Raw genomic sequence first — 21,513 nt, 5'->3', positions numbered from 1 at the left:
ATTTAAGAGCCCACATTTTTCCTCCCCTCATTTCCAACGAAAATTCTGATTAGCCTGTTGAATGCTCAATAGATAAAAATAGGCTGGATAGACTGTTACTGTATAGTGATAGTTCCTGGATCTCCTAATTTTAGTCGATATGTTTCATAATTTTATTATTATAGTTTACATACTATATTTTGGTTTTTGCTATGTACATAGTGTAGGTATTTGTTTTCGCATATTTAGTACGACAATGTAATATTGTTAAACATTTTTTATTGAAAGTATATTTTGTTAAAATTGCTTGATTGAAAATCACTGTATGCTGCTTACAAAATTTACTAAACATACATCAACCTAAATTCTTAAAGGTACCCTGCTGAAAAAAAGAACAATGAGTACTGGTTATAATTAAATTATTTCAGGAAAAATAAGTTTTGCTAAAATAAAAAATTCATTCATAATGACCCAGCAATACTCATATTGATTGCTGATCTTAATGATTTGTTTATAACTTAATATGATTACTGCATGTGTTTGTATCACTTTGTTAATCAGAGTATTATTTTTAATAGAAAAAAGGCTGATGTAGAATTTAGTCCAGTAAAAACTTCCAAGCGGAAGCGAGTTCAACAAATGTTAGACAGTGACGAAGAAGATAACGATCTGAACAACAAAGTGAGTTAGTTGTGTATGATTCAAAAAATTATTTCATGAAAATGTTTAGTATACTGTTATTATTACATCGGCATCTTGGCATTATGTGGTAAATTTGATATTTTGAAAGATCAAGGAATTATGGGGAATTTCCTAAAAGTGGAAAAAATCATTGAATTTAAAGACATTAAATTTTTAAGACATTATGTTTGGAAAAGTAAATAGAAAAATTAAAAAGTAAATTAACTATTGGCCTAGTGTAATTTACATATAACGATTGTTTTCGATTTCTAGTGATTGATTTTGAATAAATATTAATTATTAAATATGTGTTTTGCAGCCTAGTTTTCAAAGTTTGTTGATTGTTTGTGTAATGTGCAGACCGTTGGAGCCTCTATTCAACATCACTTTCAAAGAACAAGATCTTAAAATGATGTTGAAATGCATAATGTGTCCATAGAGAGAATAGACTAAGGTGACAAACTTAAACTAACCCAACTAAGCACATCAGTAATTTCACTCCAAGCAAAAAAATCTCTGACGATCCTTGTTTGAACTTCAATGAAAAGTTTTCCTAGATTGCCACATATTAAAGCAAAGTAATTGCTGGGGTGCCCTAGATTTTTTTCTTAACGTTTTTGAAATATCGCAGTGCTTCAAGATGGTTGCTTGTAGCAAAGAATGAAAAAAAAAAAAAAAAAATGCATTTATCTAGCTACTATGCTCTACACATTTCAAAACTAAAACTATGCATTTGTTGTATGGCTGTACTAACAGTACCTTCAAATCTTCATTCATGTACAAAAAATAACGAATATATTTGAAAATTGAAAACCTTAAGTCATAAATATTTAATTAAAACATATTTTGCATTTTTTTAAGAACAATAATAACAATCTTAATATTTACATGTTATCTACTGACCAGTAAGTTTCTATGTTTGCTTCACTAGAATTGGGCTGTTTAAATTTTACAGCAACCCATGTACCCTCTCTGCTTTGAAAGAAAACTGCTTAGATAATAAAAGACAGTGTTTTAAGTTAATGTGTTGGCAAATATTTTACATTCTGGCCATCAATTCTGTTTTAGTTTTTTTTTATACATTTATTTGACAGATGATTCATTATTGTAATGGAGTTTGTAACGTTTTATTTAACTGGATGGGTATTTTGATCAAGCTTTTCCCTTTATTTAATGACTTCTTTTCCAGGGTTGCCACGCCACAGGGAAACCTGAAGAAACAGGAAAAACACAGGGAATTCAAAAATCAACAAAAAAACAGGGAAAATCCAGGGAATTTCGAAAATTTCCTCAAAAACCTGGAAAATACAGGGAATTTTTTTTCCTTCTTAAATTATAGTTACAAAAATCAATTCCCAAATATATAAACTACCAAAAATTAAATAAATAGTAATAATTATAATGAGAATATTAATCAAGTTCAGAAATAAAGTAAAATAAAAAATGGTAATTTTGCTTGAAAGTTTTTTTTAAAGTAAATATTAAAATATTTATCATAGAAATAGAATCTTGAATTTCATGATAATTTAGAGTGTATGAAATTAGTCGTCAATTATCATTGTTCTGGGTCACTTAAACACTTTTAGGTCCATGGCTAAGAGAAGTTTTTTTTTGAATAAAAAGTTGAATATATTCAACCACCATGCTATTATTTCAGTTATTATGAATTCGTATTTATTTTCCCTTATTTATTTAAAAATTTGTGTTTCGTTTTTTTACCCTGTGGTGAAATTATCAAGATATTAATGTTCTTTTCCAAATAATCAGTGCTCGCTCGTTTATAATGTTTTATTTTCATACAGGGAAAACACAGGGAATTTTTTTTCCAAAATTGAGTGGCAACCCTGTTTTCTTATGTGACGATTATTTCCTTTTTAATAGCTCATTTTAATTATTTTGCAAACGATTTTTCATTTTAATGGAACTTTTAGTCATGTTTAATATCTTGTTTTGTTTGAAAGTTCATTAAAAATACAAAATGACATATTGTTGCCTCAGAGCAACAGTAAGATATCTTAGAGTTATTTCTGGGATTAGATATCTTACCGTTGCTCTGGGGCAACAATATGGTATCAGCAAGTAATTGCAGCAGTGCCATATACTACCAAGCAAGTAATAGCAGCGGTGAATAAAATAAAAAATAATCGGCAATATTAATAACGTGCAACATCAGGTACCTGTAGTGGAAAAGTGCCAAAGTTGCCTTTATATATTGTTCTTTATTTATGGGGTAAAAATTTCAACTTTCAAATCTCATAAATTTGGAGGTTGTCTCTAACGTCTTGTTTGTATTTGGATGGCAAAAGTTTTTAGATTTTTCTTGTCTGGAAAACAAGCAAAAGTTTTCATGTTTCTCGTTGCATGTAAATTTGCCTGTGGTTGAGCAGATAATCTCCAACTATGGCAACCAGAGAAGGAGGGAAACAGTGATACATTGAAAACCATGAGATAAAGCTGATTGTAGCTTCCACAATGCTACTAGGTTATATTTGCCCTAACTATAGTTTCTGCAGGAAAACTCAAAATATGTAAGTCAGGGAGAGAGGGATTTCTGGTTTTCTTTTAAATACATAAGTATTTTAGTTAAATACTTTTTCTTCTGTTGGTTGGATTAGAGTTTTCTAATTAAAATGGGTATTTTCATTCAATTCATTTTTCTTCGGGGTGAGCAGGATATCTAATTTGTTCGTATTGTATAATGCGTATTTCAATTAAACTCTTACCGTATATACTCGCGTATAAGTCGAGAAATTTTGTCCAAAAAATGAGATCAAAGGAAGGGGGGTCGACTTATACGCGGGTCAAATTTTCCGAAATTTTTTTTCCGATCAACGAGAGCTGGGAAGCTACGAGAAATGCCGATGTGCGGTTACAGGTAGTTGCTGATAAGTTGATCGTGTGAAAAAGTAAACTTATTCAAAAATAATAACTAAAAAAACCTAAATAATACACATAAATAAAGATAATTTTATTCTTCTTTATTAAGGATCAAATCAGCAATTAACAAATATCGTGAAACGTATGAAAATATTTATCGTCAACAGTCACGCCATTCAGACTGAGAGTGCGTTCGACGAGCACGACCGGGAGCGACCGGTTAGTGAATCACGTGACAGCTAATGATCACGTGCTCAAATCAACCAATCAACTGCTTAGAATAGTAACCGCTGCGGTAACCGATTGATCATAGAACGCCGCGGTTAGTAACTGGTTACTTACCGGTTTACCGGTGAGGTTCGTCGAACGCAACCTCTGAAGTCATTGACGATTCTGCAGCCGCCGATGTATACGATGACACGGTGATGACGGAAGCGGACTTTAATGAACTTTTTTTTTGCGTCCGACTCGGAATCCGAGTTTGAAGGCTTTTAGAAATGTTTTCCTATTTAATTCCTATTTTATTTGTAAATAAATGTGTTCATTATTTTGAAATTACTTTGAAAATAATTCGCGATGTTTTTGGAAAGTGTGGGGGTCGACTTATACGCGGGTTTTAGATTTTTTCTGGATTTTTTCTCTGAAAAAGGGGGGGTCGACTTATACGCGAGATCGACCTATACGCGAGTATATACGGTGATTAAGCATATGAAAGTTTTATATCCCATGCACTCATACTTCCACTGCAGAGGTTTAAAGTGGGGGATTGGGAGGGGTAATTGAGCCACATTTGAAGACTGCACATAATCACTTGAAATTACACATTTTTTTAATTTTTACTACTGTCCTAAAGAGGTTGTCAGCCCTGTATGTATTCTACATGTATTTGTAGGCCAACATGACACAAATTATACGGTTTTATTTTGATGAAATATTTTTGATATTTGCTATTCTGGAGCTTCAAACTGAATTGCATTTCTTTCGTTCACTGGAAAGCAAATCGTATAGCCTAGTCTTGAACTTATTTATGATTATTTTTCATGTTTGTTTTTAATACTTAAAGAAAAAACTATTATTTTTCATAATAGATGTTAAATGTTTTTCTTTTTCTAGGAGGACAAAACCCATGAAAAATCTACTGATTCCGTCATTACAAATGTTTCAAAGGATGAAGAAAAACTTGCTTCTGAAAAAGTGAAAAATATTGAGATTAACAAAGATTCTTCTACTTCTGATTACATTCCCAAAAGAAAGACAGGTTTCTATACAGAAAATATATATGTCTATAATTTTTTTAAATAAATTCTTTTTTTACGTTAAGTTTATTTTATGCCTGGGCTTAAAAATCTCTGAAGGCTTTTTAATGTATCAAACAATAATCCGTTTCAAAAATTTTCTTTTTTAAATATTTTTCCATGAATCTCTAAAACTTACTCAAAATTCTTGAAATATTCCTTATTTTTGACTTTGAAATATGAGGTAAAAATGCTTCATACGCAAAGTTTGCTCAAATTTTGGCTGTTTTGAGGTTTATCCACACTCAAAGAAGGTTATCAGCACATGTTTTAGATCTTATATTTGAGGCATGAATTAAGGTTTGTTTTAGTTTTTTTTAATTCACAGACATGCATACCAAATGCAATAAAAGCTGTAAGATTTACAGTATGTAACAGTTATTTATTTCTTTGTAGCTCGAAAACAAGTGAAATCCTCAAAGACTATTAATAAAGAGATAAAAAAAGAACCTGAAGAGGAAAATCTTAAGTCAGAAAGTGACAATGTTTGCTCATTGACAGAAGAGAAAGCAAAAGCTGATCATTCTGGTAAAATTAAAAATATATGATATAATATTAATATCATCGCCTGAGAGCAAGAGTAAGACATCTAATTCCAGAAATAAATAAGATGTCCTACTGTTGCTTTGATATGACGATATGATGATTCTGGACTTTTTTACTTTAACTTTTAAATTAATTTTATTTTGTCCCTTTAGATGAAAAAGATTCTGAAGACTCTCCCAAAAAATCAAAACATGAAGAAACTAAAAAAGAATCCATTCACCCATTTTTCAGTAATACATTTTTTTCATTCAAATATACTTGTGATTTATCATATTTTTTTCCCCCTAAATTGTAAAGTTCTTGTAATTTTATGTTGCCATGTTCATTGTTCATGCAAATTATAGTCGCACATTTTCTACCATTTTTTTCTGACTGTGAGAAGGTTGTTACATGATATTGTTTCAATGTAAGCCAGGGAAAACAATTGCTGTTACATAAAATATGTTATAATAAATTGCATATTCTCGGCTTGTTGAATGCCATGTTATGACATTATTGAAAAAGTCTGTCAGTTGCAAGGGGAAAAAAGTTTTGTGGTAATGATAAATTATTTTTTTCCTTTGCCGTACTCATGGAGAAAATTATTACTAATAACAGAGTGTGCATAAAGTAACATTTTGCAGATAAGTTGTTTTGACATCTTTTTCTGCTTCAAAACTAACATTTGTCTGTCACTCACAAGTGACTTAAGAGCAATTAGAAATAGTTTTATTGTTTGTTATTATTTTTTATCTTGCATATATGAAAATATTTTTTGTATTGCTGTGTGTAGCTCAGTAAATAAAACATAGGATTATAGTTTGGTGGATCTTGGTGTTCAAGGTCTGATGCCCCAAAATTAAGACATCAATATTACGCTATTTATTATTTCAGTATAACTATACTGCAGTTTGTTCAAGAAAAAATATAGATAGTGTTACGATTGGTTAAATTCAGTGGTTGGAAAAACTACTTTTTTTTTGTAGCGAACTACAACTACAACTACTTTTTTCAAAATGTAGTTAACTACAACTACAACTACTTTTTTCAAAATGTAGCAACTACAAACTTCTTTTGAAAAGTAGTCGCTACTTCGCTACTTTTAAAAAAATAAATAAATAAAAATCATACACATACACATCGTTTGAGGATTGAAAGAAAAAAATTAAAAAACTGGTTTAGATTAATAAATTGGCTCATTTGAAAATGGAATAGTCCTAAGAATTACTTATAATTTCATTCCTTTACCGAGCCAATTTGTCATTCCAAACATTTTTCACGAATATTTGCTGCAAAAAAGGATTTAAAAAGTTGAAGGAATTCATCCTTCACGTTATTAATTCTTGACAGTGAATATTTCATTCAAGAAGTTCAACTCGGCTACTTGAAAATGTAAATATGTTGATTCAGTCATAATTTGATAGAAATGTTATATAGAAATACATATATGTCCATAAAATTGATTTAGTTGGTGAAAAACATCTTTTAAACAAAAGAGAAAATCTTTAACTTTCATTATAGGAGTTAATTTTACAGGTACTTATATTTTGTAGGAACTAGTTAATTAATTTTGAGTTTCAAGCTGGGGTCAGGACCTGGATACGATCTCCTTTCTTAAGTTACTGATAAAATGAAATAAGAGCATTTTTCAATTTTACCAAATGACCTCAAAAACTTACGATATTTAATAATTGACATTTATTTTGTTTATATATCGACACTCAATCAGTAAAAAAAAAAAAGAAAGAAAGAAAAAAGAAATTTTAAATATATCCCAAACGGTACGAGTGCTTATAATAAAATATCTATAAATATCCGAAATATAAATAAAAATGCTTACTTTACTTCAATGTGCAAGAGTCGACTCGCACAAAATGTCTAAATAGCGAGTTTTTCTCCAGCAACGATTTTGGAGCTAACGCGAATCCCTCACCCCATCACACGAAAATTTTCGGAAGGGAATCGCAAGGATTAAGTATCAACTTCATTATTAGGTACTAGATATTAGTTTCATGAATGGACTTTCCTTTTAGCATCACTGAAAGCAAAAGTACTCCACACTGTACTAGTCGAAATATCGCTTTGTTAATTTACAAATTACCACTCCGCATCTTTTTAATTCTAAATATGAAGTTGATGAAACATTATTTCACATAAGCGGGCTGTTTATCCAAAGTTTTAAAAGGAATGATAGAAAGTTTCTGACAACTAATGAAATTTAAAGATTTTCAATATTCTTGAACTACTAAAAAGTAAGTCGAATATAATTACTGTATCTACTGTACAGTACTGTTGCAGTGCTGCGTTTTATTTTTGCTACATACTATACGTACCGTACTGTTTGATTTTATGCCATTCTTTCCCATTGATTTTGTGCACCCTAACCGTATTTTTATTCAATAACAAAGTTTCTTTTCAAATACAGTAAAATTCCAGTTCTCTACGTTTAAATTCGGAAAAATGAAGTTAAGAAATGGGTTGAAATAGTTTGTGTGTGTGTGTGAGGGGTGTTTACAAATTTCTAAAATAATTGGTATGGTCACAAAAAAAAAAAAAAAAATCGTATAGATACTCTTTTCCTCAATGCGAAATTTCAACCTAAGTGGGGAGTCTTGGAACACATCCCTCGCGTAAGTTGATATTCGACTGTAAATGCCGATGACATTCATACCTTTTTGCTTAGCAGGCAAATCGTTCTGTTATCGTACATTTCTATGACATTGTAATATTTATTGTTAGCCGACCAGGGCAGTTCAGTGTCATTCTCTACAGTAGCTTCCACATTAGGAGGATATTTTGGCACAATAATTTCATTGACATCTAAAATGTTCATCCACAGGACATTCTCTGCTGATAGAAAACACAAACGGGGTACTACTTGGCAGTTATAGCTTATTCTTTTCTTTCTAAGTCATACTCTACTGAAGGCAAATATTGGGGAAATGTGAACATTTCGATGCCAAAGGGGTCTAACAAATAGAACATATGGCGTCAAAATATGTCTGATGTCAGCTCGTATTTTTCAGATTCTTTTTTTTTTTCGAAATTTTATTTAAAAGTAGTTTTCAGAAATCGCTACAAACTACTTTCTTTTGCTGCGAACTACTCGCTACTCTACTTTTTTTCAAAAGTAGTGCGCTACACTACAAACTACTAAAAAATGTAGCTACTACAGTAGCGTCGCTACTTGTAGCGCGCTACTTTCAACCACTGGTTAAATTTATTATTACAGATGCACCAAAGAGTTTTCCCTCCTTTTTATTTCTTTCCCTCTTGAAGGCTGGCATTGACTGCTAAAATAATGTTTCCAAATAATGTTTGTGTGCTACAGTTTTGTGTTTCTGTCAACAGAAAAAATAAAGCAGCAATAATCCGTGAATTCGTGCAATTTTGCCAAATATTCACTTTTATATTTTTATCTACCAGTTATTAATGACTGTTTTCAAAATAAAATTTTTCAGCAGCTGAATTATGCCAGTGAAAATTTGAAAATGTTTTTATTGTGTTTATAAAGTTTTAAAATATAAAGATTTAGTAGTCTTGATTTTCAATTGTGTTTTTATTTTAGAAACTGAAAAGAAATCTGATGAAGATAAAGTTCAAAAGCCTAATAGTAAAAACAAAACTAAAAGGTGTGTTTTTATTTAATGAACAACTATAAGGATTGTTTAAAATAGGAATTATTTTGATTTATAAACTTTGTTTTTTAGTTCTTCTTCAAGCAATGTCTTATATGATCCTTCAAAAGACCGATATCATCCCATAGATGATGCCTTTTGGAAACATAGCGAAAAAGTGCCATATCTTGCTCTTGCTAAAACTTTAGAGTTCATTGAAAATACATCAGCTAGGTGGGTTTGAAACCTTTGAGATATTTTCTTTTAGAATGCAATGTTAATTTAAATTGTATTTGATGAAATTTTTGCTACATAAAAATGCTCTGTTCAGGTGCATTATTAGTTTTTAAGTATGTATGACATAAATGTCGATTCTTTCGAAAAAGAATAGAGAAATTTGAAAAATTACCATTTTAAGGCCATTTCTTAAATTTTGAATTCTTTGATCTTTCACACAAAGATCACATTTTTTTTTGCTCTGCAAATAATAAGTGGTCTAGAGTATTTTTCTAAAATAAATAAATAAATAAAATAAATAAATAAAAATAAATAATAAATATTTGAAAAATTGGAAAGTAGGGTATTCAGATGGGGGAAACTGTCTGTTGGTCTTTCTATCTGCCCCCCCCCCCCCCCAATAACTTTTGAATGAATAATCCGATTTGAACAATTTTTTTGTTTGATAGATCTTGTTCTCATTCCTACACTTCACTTTTTGATTTGAACTATTTTTCGTTCAATTTTGAACAGTTCAAAAAACAGTGCCTGCGAAGAAATTCAAGGCAATTCCGAACTTAGATGCAAAATTGCTTTAAACAAACTTTGTAAGGAAAATCTTTTGATGAAAAACACGCATTTGAAATATCTTTTTGATTTGCACAACTTCCCATTCAATTTTGAACAGTTCAAATCCCTTGAGAGTGTCCCTGTTTAGGAAAAAAACTCCCTTTATCCAATAGATGGCACAAAATGTTGCACCCTGGTTGTGACAAAAGCACCATGCTCGCTGTACGTTTTAGCCGCAAACTAGATTTACAACTGACAGGATTTACGCGACATCCAGAAAAAAGGACCTCTGAACCGGAATTTGTGTGAAGGGGAGATATTGTTCTTCAGAGGAGTCAGTGAGGAATGTCTTTCATTGTTCGAAACACACCCCTCAAGTGCCTTCAGGCATTGACAGCGTGAAGGAATCGGAAAAGCAAACAAAACCGCTGCAGCGAAATGAGATGAGAGCATTTTTGCTTCGATTTGAAGTTTTGATCAGAAATGATTTCGTTATACCAAGGTTTCAACTTTTTAACCGCGGAAACTTCGGTAAATTTACCGCAACATAATTTAGAAATGTCTTCTTTTTGGCTATTAAATCTACTAATAAAAGTTGTCAATCTAATGTAGTTTTTTTTTTTTTTTTTTTGAAACATTAATCTTTAGAAGCTTTGTTTCCTTTATGCTGCATTTATAGAAATTGCTAAATAGTAATAGAAAAGACTGGAAAGTTTTAAATCAGACTAGGACAGTTTAAAAGAAAATTGTCTTTGAAAGGTCACATTTTTTAAATCTTTATGAGGGATTTTACCTTTTGCTCTTGACAAAGATCCACAAAAATTACCATGGATTTACAGAGAAAACTTGGTGCCATGGGCGCCCATATGCAAAATTGTAAGGGGGGGGGGCCCCTCAGAAATTTTAACCATGGTTTAGCAAGATATTTTCCTCATGGAGGCAGATTTCAGGACAGATTAGAGTCATTAAAATTTGACATTTTTAATTATTTATTCAATAATGGCTGTAGAAGAAATATTTTTATATTTTTACAAAGAAAAAAGTACTAAAAGCAACAAAGTTCTAATTTCCAAGGGGGCTCGAGCCCCCCTTGCTTAATAGCGAAATCTAGTAATTCCTTTAATTCTATATTATTGGTTTTCAAAAATGACAGTTACGGAGGGGTCGGTCATCCCCATCACCCCCTTGGTAAATCCACCACTGCCTTCGAACCATTTTTTAGTGTTTCAAGCGTTCAAGAATTCGTTATCTTGTCACAAACTTTCACTTTTTCCTTCCATCTTCACAAACTTAGCATGAAACAGTGTGCTTTGGTTCAGAATATTTCATCACCTTTCATATTTAGAATTTAAAATATTGAAAGAAAATTGTGGAGTTGTTATTTATACACACTAACAAAGCGATGTTTTGACTAGTACTAGGTGGGAACTAGAGCAGTTAGTGATGTTAAAAGGATGAAAGTATATTCATGAAAGTAATATTTAGTAGTAAATAGCGAAGCCGTCACTTTGCGCCACGATCTCTTTCCAAAAGTTTTCGTGTTGTGGGTGAGGAATTCGCGTTAGCTCTAACATTCGTTACTCGAGAAAAACTCGTGTTATAGGCATTTGGCGTAAGTTGAATTGCTTTGGAGCGGGAGCCAACTGTATATTAGGGATATAAATGTTCAATTTTGATTGGGGAAAAGTAAATTTATCATACATTTCACGACAGTTTATTTTTGAGTATTATAGTTTAAAGTTGGTTGTATTCAAAACGTTGATCAGAAAAAAAACATGCGTCTTGTTTTGCCACAATGACTTGAGCAGAAAACAACAACCAAGTTAACAAAGTTATTTATTGGATTTAGTTCAAGCACTTCTCTGCTTCCCAAACGTTATGAAATTTTAATTAAATACTGCTTTTTTTTCCTTTTATTTAAGCAAGATTAGTGAACTCCCCCCCCCCCCCCCCTTCGATGATAAGTAGTCATTTGATTGCCATCATTTTTATTTGGAGGAGAATGGAATATTGTATTAACTATGACTAAGAGCATTCTTCTGAAGGGCTAGAGAGGTGAAAACTTTAAAAGCAGGAAAATATGTAGCAAGAAGGGAGATCCAAGGGGGTATATTCTCCCCAAAATATTTGAAAAATCAATAAAACGATCTATCCTTCCTGGATTTTGTTTCAGAGTTGATTTCAGATCCGTCATTTGAGAAATCAGGGGGAGGGGGGGCATTGGGACCTCCTGGATTTTAGAAATATAAAAAAAAATCTTTTTGTTCGTATTTTGTTGTTTGTTCCCTATAAAATGTGGTGAAGAAAAACACTGCCATTTCCCCTGGAAAATTTTGAAATAGCAAGCTTAGTTTTTTTATCTAATTTTTCGATGTAAAAATTACACTCCTATGCGACCAATATCCGGAAAAAAAAATCATATTATTAAAAAAAAGTTTAAAAACGCTTGGAAGCATCTCATGCTGCATTATAGATTTTCAAGAAAGAAACTTTCCGTATTATTCACATTTATTCACGTTACATGCAAAAAGATAATTAAGATAGCAAATGAAATTTAGTATATATATTTTATTTTGTATTTAATATGTTCTGGAGAGACATCGCCCCCATTGCGTACAATTCTGTGGTCTACATAAAATGGTCACAAAATCGGGTGCATGTATAAACCTTCGATTTAAACCCGAACCCCTACTTATTTTATTTATTAATTTTTTTATATTTTTTTTTAGAAAAAGAAAATGGGGGGCGGGAATAGGAATTACTATTTTCATCTATTATGTCTTATATGTAGTTACTGGTTCTTTGAAGGTTACTTCAGTGACTGAAAAATTTCCTATACGAAAAGAGATCTATATCAATATGATAGTCAAATGCTATCACTTTTGATTCTCTATACATTTTACGACGCAACATGAAGAATTGTGTGTTGAGTGTCATTTTTTGCTTTACTAGCTGTACCCGAACGGCTGTGCTCGGGCTATAAAATTTATTAAAAAGCTCAAAGAGCCAATGTAAATTTCCATTCCCACTCCGAAATAAAAAGAAAGATTCTGTTTCGTTAGTTAAAATGTGCACACGTAGTTTAGTCTAATTTCCAAGCATATTCCATAAAGTAATTTTAAAAAAATCCTGACATAATGACTACTGTTTCAAAGAAAATAGCATCTAGTTTAAATAAGCTTAGAATCATTCAAAATCACCGTAGAAAAGCGTTGAAAGTTTAAAATTATGATAATAACTTGTAACTCTTCAATTTGAAAGAAACTGCCAATAAATTAAAAAAAAAAAAACAAAGAAATAAAAATATCACCAAACTTAGATCTCTTTAGATTTATCATCTAAAAATATATTAATAAACACAGTAAAAATAATTAATAAAAACAAACCCTATATTTGTGCATGCAAATAATTCGAACGAATGAATTTTGAACGCAGCAAAGAATCACGTTACTTGCTATTTACCAATCACAAAGAATGTAGATTTTGACTAACGTAAGACATTGAGCAACCTGAACGCAATAAGCAATGATGTTTCACTCATTAGGCATTTTTCAGTGCCCTCGTGGCTCTGTGGTAGAAACTTTTCCTTTTGCCGGAGGTTGTGGGTTCGATTTCCACCGGTGCATTGAGGAAAAAAAAAGAAATGATATCATTTTTTTTTTCTGTTTTGTTTTTCATATTTTAAATGCTAACGATGAAGTGCAGGTAATATTTTGTACACTTGTACTTTTTTTCGGAAGGGGGGGGGGTGGAGCTTTTGTAACTTAAATAATCTTGCCCTTCTCTTCTTATCGAAATTTCTCGCGTAACTTTTTTAAAAATGTAAGTCCTGAAAAGGATTGTTTATACGGTCTTTAATTATACGAAAGGAAGAGAAGGCACTCCTGCGAAGTATTTCCGAAATTGAAAGCTTAAAAATCCATTTCTTTGCTATTTTTACGTTATGGGCACTTTTCGGAATATTTCCAAAGTTAAGTCCTGAAAACGCAATTACATGACATCTTTCAGGATGAGCGTTGGGATTAAGAGACTCTCTCACAAAAAATATTCGATATTGAAGTTCCAAAAACGAACTTTCAGACAATTTTAGATAATGTTATAGGGAGGTTTTTTCGAGACTCTTTCACGGCAATTTGTAGGGATGCAAGTCCGTAAACCAAAATGTAATAATGCTGAGGGATCAGGCTCTTAAATTCGCCACTACGCTCAAGTATTGATGCTTCTCTAAAATGATTCAATTTTTCTCTACATATTTTAGTTTTTAAACTGTTTAATGATATGTTTTTGAATGTGTTTCCTTATAAGAAATTCTTTGCTACTCCCTTGGAAGTCGCAACATACAGGTTGATAACAGCTGATCTAGAGCATTAATAATTAACCAAGCTAGTCAATTAATGGTTAAAATATTTTTTCTCAATAAAAGTTGTACTATACACATTCATATCTTTCGCATAAAAATGTTTGTAATTACTTTGGTATAAAAAAAAAAGCTTTAAAACTAACATTTAACGTATGTCATTATACAGGTAGATCGTTTTTGTCAATTACTGGTGTTGAGAGCATTTTAGATCAATGCATGTAATCGACTAACCTTTCATAACAAACAGTATAAATGGATAGTTATTAAATGCATTTTTTTTCCTTCACTTAGAATAAGCATGGATGATCAGCATATCTCAGTAAATAAACCTGTAAAATTAAATTTAACCTAGAAAAATGCGATTCAACATTTTATCTGATAACAATTTACACCAGTAAGAAAAGCGACTTCCTTGAAAATTTCTGGATGTCTCTGTAAGTATATCGTATGTAACCTTCATAATGTCCAATCAAAACCTTTGTTACAAGTTACTTCCAGTTACTGGCTGATGGTCAGTAACTCGCTGATCACACTATAATACTTCTTGTGCAATTTAAATAAACGCTTATCAATCTAATGCTTACTTAATCTGTTACTTTTCCAAGTCTAAAACTTTAAAGTATAAAATTGAGATGCAGATTTACTTAATCCATTTGCACAAATTTGACATTTTTATGTTTGTATTTGCAATTTATTTCCAGAATTTTAAGCTTTGTCTCAAAATTTCGATACATTCAAATATAAAAGCTATTAAACGTTACATAATATATGAAGTACCTACTTTCTAAAAGGTAATGATTTGAGCATATTACGCGTACGCACACAATATGGAAAAATCTTTATTTTTCAAGTTAAAAAATTTTTTTTTAGAAAGTTCATATCATGTTATCATATATAATACATTTGCTCTTTGTTATAAAGGGCAAATATATGCACAAAAATGTCACATATGCGCAAATGGATTGAGCAAGGTTTTTTATTAAATAAGAACTATTTTCAGATCATCTTTGTCCTTCGTTAACATTGGAAAATATTAATTACTTCTTGAAAAATAGTTAAAATCGTTGTTGAAATAAAATATCACGAAATTTTAATAATCTTTGTTGCGTCAATTTAGAAAGATATTCATTGCGGATTAGGAAAGATTCTCCGACGAGCACTTGTTGGCCAACCCTCCACTCCTTGTTCACCCACCTATTTTCTAACAACACGAAAAATACACCCGGGAACGTCCTCCCTCCCCCCTTTCTCTTTCCTCGACTACAATCACTGCCGCCTCGAGCACAAGCTACGAGCACTGACATCCGATACCACTGGCCATCACTTCAGACACACGCATGGAAAGCCTCAATTTTTCGCAAAAATCTAGTTCCATCCAGGTTCCATCTGCAAAACTAACTGATGGCGATATTTGTCCGGCGGGATCCCCACGTGATCACGAACAATTGGTTTTAGAGGAAAAAAAATCTAGACTGCTTTATGATGAATACGAAGGAATGAAACTTTTTACAGAAAGTTTATGGTCCATATGGAATCATTTATTAGCATAAAAAAGAGAAAAAAAACGAGCTATTAATAAAATAGACCTTAATTTCACGTATCCTTACTTATTTGAGTTTTTGACGCCATCTATTAGCACTTTAGGCAACTATAAGATTAGTGGACAGAATCGAGTAAGTTTCAGAACACGTGAGCATTAAAATTTTTTTAATGATATTTACAAAATATTTCAATTGCAATGCGTCTACATTGTTTCTATGGTTCAGGGAAAAAAATCTCGAATCTCTGTGTTTAGCTGATTTTTCATGAATGTGTGTAAGAGAAATATTTCATATTTGACAAAAAGTACTTTTTAATATCATTTTGTAATAAATGTAGGTAACTCAGCACCAATTTACTTCATGCACGTTGTTCTTTACACATTCATCTGATATAGTTAAAAGTTTCATTGCAATCCGGCGATTAGATTTTTTTGTCGCTGTTTCCAAAGAGTCAAGTTTAGCATGTTTTTCTACTGGAACAGCCTTAACATTAGCACATACGGGGAAACTGAAAGTCAATGCAGATTCCGTACTTGAAGGCGGATTTACTTCAAACAAATTTTGTTGGAAATAGCTCTTGACGCTAAACTCTAGACTTCGACTCCGAGAATTTAGGTGCACTTGACTCCGACTCCGACTCCTGTGCCTGACAATTAATCGGACTCCGACTCCTCGACTTCAACTCTGACTTCGTAGGTTTGGTAAAAAATTATACACAGAGGAAAAAGAACCGACTCCCGATTCTTGGATATTCGACTCAGACTCCTTTACCCCAAAATGAAATTGATTCCGACTCCGCAGCTATGGCTTTGACTGTGAAATAATTATTGTTGATATGACTTGTTTTTATTTTTACGCTAAAGTTTTAATTTAGGTATTCAGTTTTCGGCGAATTAACTCGAAGTCATTTATGTTTCTACATAAAGATATGCGCAGACGATTTTTTTTTGACAATGAAAGTTATTTCTTTAAGTTGGCATTTTATTGTTTTTATTTATTTTGGTAAGTGCATTAATTCATTTAAAAAATTGTCTTTGGCAACAGGTGAAAAAGAAACTATTTTTTTTTTGATATGATGTATTTATTTTAATGAGCTTATTAATTTTAATTATTATTTTTTCGTTTTGAAAGCTGTTAAAGATTTTTTTTTAATGGAAAAAGTGTATTAGTAAACAAAATAAGTCCGACTCCAACAAACATCGGCAGAGTGGAGGACTCTAAGGGAAATGACCAATTCCAACACTGAATTTTTAAATGAAATACCTCCGGCTAGCAGATCTGATTCTTTTATCCTAAAATGAGATTGACTCCGAATCCGCAGCCATGGTTTTAATTTAACTATTCCATCTGCAGGAAAGTGATGGTGATAATTTCTTTCTGGGATAAGCATTAAATTATTTAAATAAACTCGGGAGCCCAGCTTATGAGGGCTAAGGCTTGCTGTGCTCACCTTAGTTTTCAAGACTGAATGTTTTGTGATGCAAGCCAGATGTTTCAGGTAGGTGGTCAGCCGATGACGAACCCTACAGGGTTTAGTTTGCCTAGCACGCTTGGTACTCAATTTATCAACCCACTGAAGGGATGAGAGGCTGAAATATCTGGATAGATTATTTTGAAAGGGAAAAAAAGCAATTACCAAAGCATACTATCCAGCATTACTTGTCAAGCTTAAGGTTGAAATTGCAGAAAATGACTTCATTTGCAAAAGGAAACATCTTATTGCTCCAAATCGCTCCAGCTGTTTCAATGTGAAAATCCTTAAATTAGGACTGCTTGATCACACACCCTATTTGCCAGACCTGGACACAAGCCTTTTTTTGTTCCATAAACTGAAGAAAGCACTCCGAAGACAAAGATGCTTTAAATAAGGAGGTTCTGGATGTTAATAACTATTTTGAAGAGGAAATAGGTCACGTATTATTTGTATGTTCTGAAAAGATGGGAACATCACTGTGAGCAAAGTGCATAGACTTGTCAGAAGAATATATTGTAATATAAGAGTAATTTTTGAGGAAAAAAGTTATTATTTCTTTGTTAAATCAGATCATTTTCAGCCAGCGTTCCCAGATACCCCCTCTACCTGTAAGTCACATGACCTTTTTTTACGGTTAGTCCAGCCTTTATGATTTTTTTATTGCCCTCCCCTCCCCCTCCTACAGACACAGAAACTTTAGTTGAAACATTTCTTTTTTTTTAACTTTCTGTTGTATCATAAGGTTTCTAACATTAATTTTAAAAAAAAAATAATTTTTTTCTTATGAATTCAGTTTTTCATTGGGCAAAAATAATTTATCAATTTGTTTTGAACAAATTGATAAATTATTTTTTAAGAATTGATATTTGTCCTGGTTTTGTGCTGCAAAATTCTAAATCACAGCACAGTCTAAATCACAGCACAATCATTTGTATTTATTCTCACAAAACATTTACTATCTAATACTGTATTTATTATATTTTTATTCAAATTATTTATGAATTTGATGTAAATATATTGCTATAATAGTTTTAAACATTATAACTAAATGTGATGCATGTTTCATTTCAGATTGAAAATTACAGAAATACTTTCTAATTTCTTTCGGTCGGTCATTGTTTTATCTCCAGACGATCTGTTACAATGTGTGTATTTGTGTTTGAATCGTCTTGCTCCTGAATATGAAGGTATTGAATTAGGTGTTGGAGAAGCCCTATTAATGAGAGCTGTCGCTCAGGCAACAGGCCGAACATTTGATAAAATAAAAGCTGAAGTTGGCGTGAAAGGTGATTTAGGAACAGTTGCTGAAGTAGGATTTTGTTTATATTGCAATTTTCACACCCCCCCTTTTAAATGAATGTGGTGTTATGACCAGGGACGTGCACAAAAATTTTGGGACCCATCCCAAAAGACTTATGGCCCCCTCCATATTGTTTATCCCTTCATCCCTACATATATTTCATCCTAATTTCAAAAATCTTGGTCCCCTTCTATGCCAACAGGTGTTCCTTCTTCTCCCTGCGCACGCCTCTGGTTATGATCATTGCACTATTTATTTAACTCTCTACATCTTGTGATTTTAGTCACACAAGAAAACATTTTTTAGATAATGGTTATGCAGTTTTAGACTTTTTCTTTTCCTCCCACAATTTCTGCAAAAACATTCTAAACATTGTGTAGCTTTATGAATCAATAATAATAATAAAAAAAATAATTTTTAAGTAAGAGGCTGTCCACACATAAAAGATGTAACACTTTTTTCAACATTTTGATCCCCTCTCCCCATTTCTCACAAAGTGTCACACTTATTCTTACCCCCCCCTTGTCACATGTTACATTTATTTTTCATTAAGATTTCAAAATGTGCATGCTGTCACACTTCTTGTTACCCCATCCCTCCACCTTGTCACACACTCCAACCCCCCCTCAAACCATGACATCAATTGAGGTAGTGAGAAACAACGGGATGCAAGTGGCAAAATTAAAAATTTGGAGATAACCATTACGAATGGTAGGTGAACCCCTCCTCTGTCTTGTGGCAAGAGATAGTACTAGTAGCTCTGGCAGGCTGTTGGCATGAAATATTATTATGTTTATTCTCAGCCCACAGCCGATAATCTAAAGAAAATATTTTAAGGTTGAATATTGTTACCTACTTTTGGCCCAGTCTGGTAAAAGAGTAATTCAACTAGTCAATGTAAACACTTCAACCGACGTTTTCCCCACGCCATAATTAATGGCGACTGTTTTCTTAATCCATAGCAGATTGCGTGTTTCCATGTATCAATACGAAAAAGTTGAGTTGTCACATGATGATTTTAATTTAATTCCACTTGTTTAAGATTGCATATACCATGGAGGAAATACTAAAATTCGTGGCCGTGGAATAAACAAATGAGTTGTAGTTGAAGTTAATATCTTGGCGTCATCAAGGCATGCAATTCCATTGGCTGATGGTATATATATAGAGAGGTGAGTGGCAACACTCTGGCTCTTATCTTCGACCCCCGGTTGTTTTGGCTGCGTCGTGAAGCCTAGCTCAGCTCACGTGTGTGGGGGGGTTTTCCCCGATTTGCTAGCGGGAGTTTGTGGCATGTCATTTGTATGATGTATTAATCACACTGTTTTCAAGTTTTTAATTGAAAGTCCCGGTAATAAAATGAGACCAGGTGAAGAAGTGCTTATTTTGTGCCCGGCAAATGGACATTGCCAGGGAAAGGAGTTCCAGACGTTTTATTGGATAGCTCACCGAATTTTCTCATGTGGATTACCTGTTAAAATAAGTGTTGTGTTCCTGGAATTTAATCTGGTCAACTTGGTGCGAACCTAAGATTTTCAACTCGGGACTAACTTGTGATATCATCTGGAGACTGGTGACTTTTTTTATTCTTTATTCTATGGAACTTCTTTGCTGTGATATTTTGGGGGTCGTTTTAACAGGGATGTTTGTTATATTTTTTTTAGTCATATTTAAATAAATGAATTTTTCTTAAATATGCTTTTTATGTGTCTCCAACTTGACATTTCACGGCCATTTAATGTTGGTTTAGTTTAATGTTCTTAAATAGAATATTGGATATTTAAACTTAACTTCTAATTATGCCAACACTGCTGTACAGCATGATTTAGAGAAAAAATTCAATGAAAGCCTACCTTGGACATAATCTTTGTACCCGTTTTACTCAAAACTTGAAAATGTCCACTTGCATCCCTTTGCCCCCCCCCCCCCCAGTGTCTCAATTGTGGACAGCCCTCAAGAATATTATTATTGATTTTGAAAAGAGTAAAACTTTGTTTAGTTTAATTGGAAAATGTGACTGAAATTACATAGAATCATTTTACATGAAATGTTGTGCCATGAGTTTTTAAAGCTAAAAATAAATATATGATGATCATGTATGATTTAGTAATACAGTAGAAGACCGTTATAACATTCACCTTGGGATCAGAGCTTTTGCTTTATACAGGTTTTTGCGTTATATAGATCATTTCACAAATTTTGAAACCAGCATTCAGATTACATCTATATATTAGCACTTTAAAATGAGTTTTATCTGCAATGAGTATTAAAGCACCAATATTACAATTAGTTATTCACAAATAATTATGTTTCACAATCAAAAGAAAGTGAATCATCCTGCACTTCTGCTAGCTTCATGGCTTGCATAACAGCTGCATTTTCAAGAGCCATCTGGTATTTTCTGTTTACTATGAGTACAAATTTTAAATTTAAAAGCTTTGAATTAAGGTGGAAAGATGAAAAACTTGCAAAATTTAAATTGCCTAACCATTTTTATATTTGTAAAGCAAAACAGAGGGATTTTTCAAGCTTCCAAAACCTATTGTTTACTTCTGAAAAGTTCTGCGGTTTACCAAGAATTGAGTTATATAGGTCGGCATTATAATGGTCTTCTACTGTAAAATTATTTATCTCAGATGGTTAATACAAGTATGCATGTCTCGTTGAGTTCTCCATAAATAAAGATAATTCAATAGCAATATGTCATTGATGAATATCATGTTAATTTAATATTAAACACAACAAAATGTAGCAAATATGTGAAATCAAAGGCATTTGTATCTCCTAGTTTATTATGAGAAAACTAATGAAACATGAAAAAAAATTCTTTGAACTAATTAAAATGATATGAAAAAAGATCTGCCTATGTAATAAAGTGTTAAAAATCTGCACAAAATAATTGTTATACAGACTATTGTAATTTCAACTTTTAAAAGACAATTTAACCGAGAAATCATTTAAAAACCGTAACACTCATTTTCGTGAGACCTTAATTTTCGCGAACCCATTGTAATTGCGCCTCATGACGTATTTTTACTTTATTCCTTTATTAACTTTCGGTTCTGTTCACATAAAATT

The 21,513-nt window shown here is 32.1% G+C and overlaps 1 protein-coding gene across 1 annotated transcript in view; it reads left to right on the top strand.

The window, feature by feature from the left end:
• Positions 1–21,513, top strand: part of LOC129221522 (DNA ligase 1-like) — a 76,113-nt gene that overhangs the window by 24,090 nt on the left and 30,510 nt on the right. The window contains exons 6-12 of the mRNA XM_054856014.1: positions 558–660; positions 4,651–4,795; positions 5,229–5,360; positions 5,531–5,608; positions 8,926–8,989; positions 9,068–9,208; positions 18,207–18,444. Of these exons, the coding sequence (XP_054711989.1) occupies positions 558–660; positions 4,651–4,795; positions 5,229–5,360; positions 5,531–5,608; positions 8,926–8,989; positions 9,068–9,208; positions 18,207–18,444 (901 nt within the window). The remainder of the gene's footprint in view (positions 1–557; positions 661–4,650; positions 4,796–5,228; positions 5,361–5,530; positions 5,609–8,925; positions 8,990–9,067; positions 9,209–18,206; positions 18,445–21,513) is intronic.

Source organism: Uloborus diversus, chromosome 4, assembly GCF_026930045.1.
Source record: "Uloborus diversus isolate 005 chromosome 4, Udiv.v.3.1, whole genome shotgun sequence".
Lineage (NCBI taxonomy): Eukaryota > Metazoa > Arthropoda > Arachnida > Araneae > Uloboridae > Uloborus > Uloborus diversus.
Note: the sequence above shows the minus strand (reverse complement) of the source record. Positions and strands in the feature narration are given on the sequence as shown.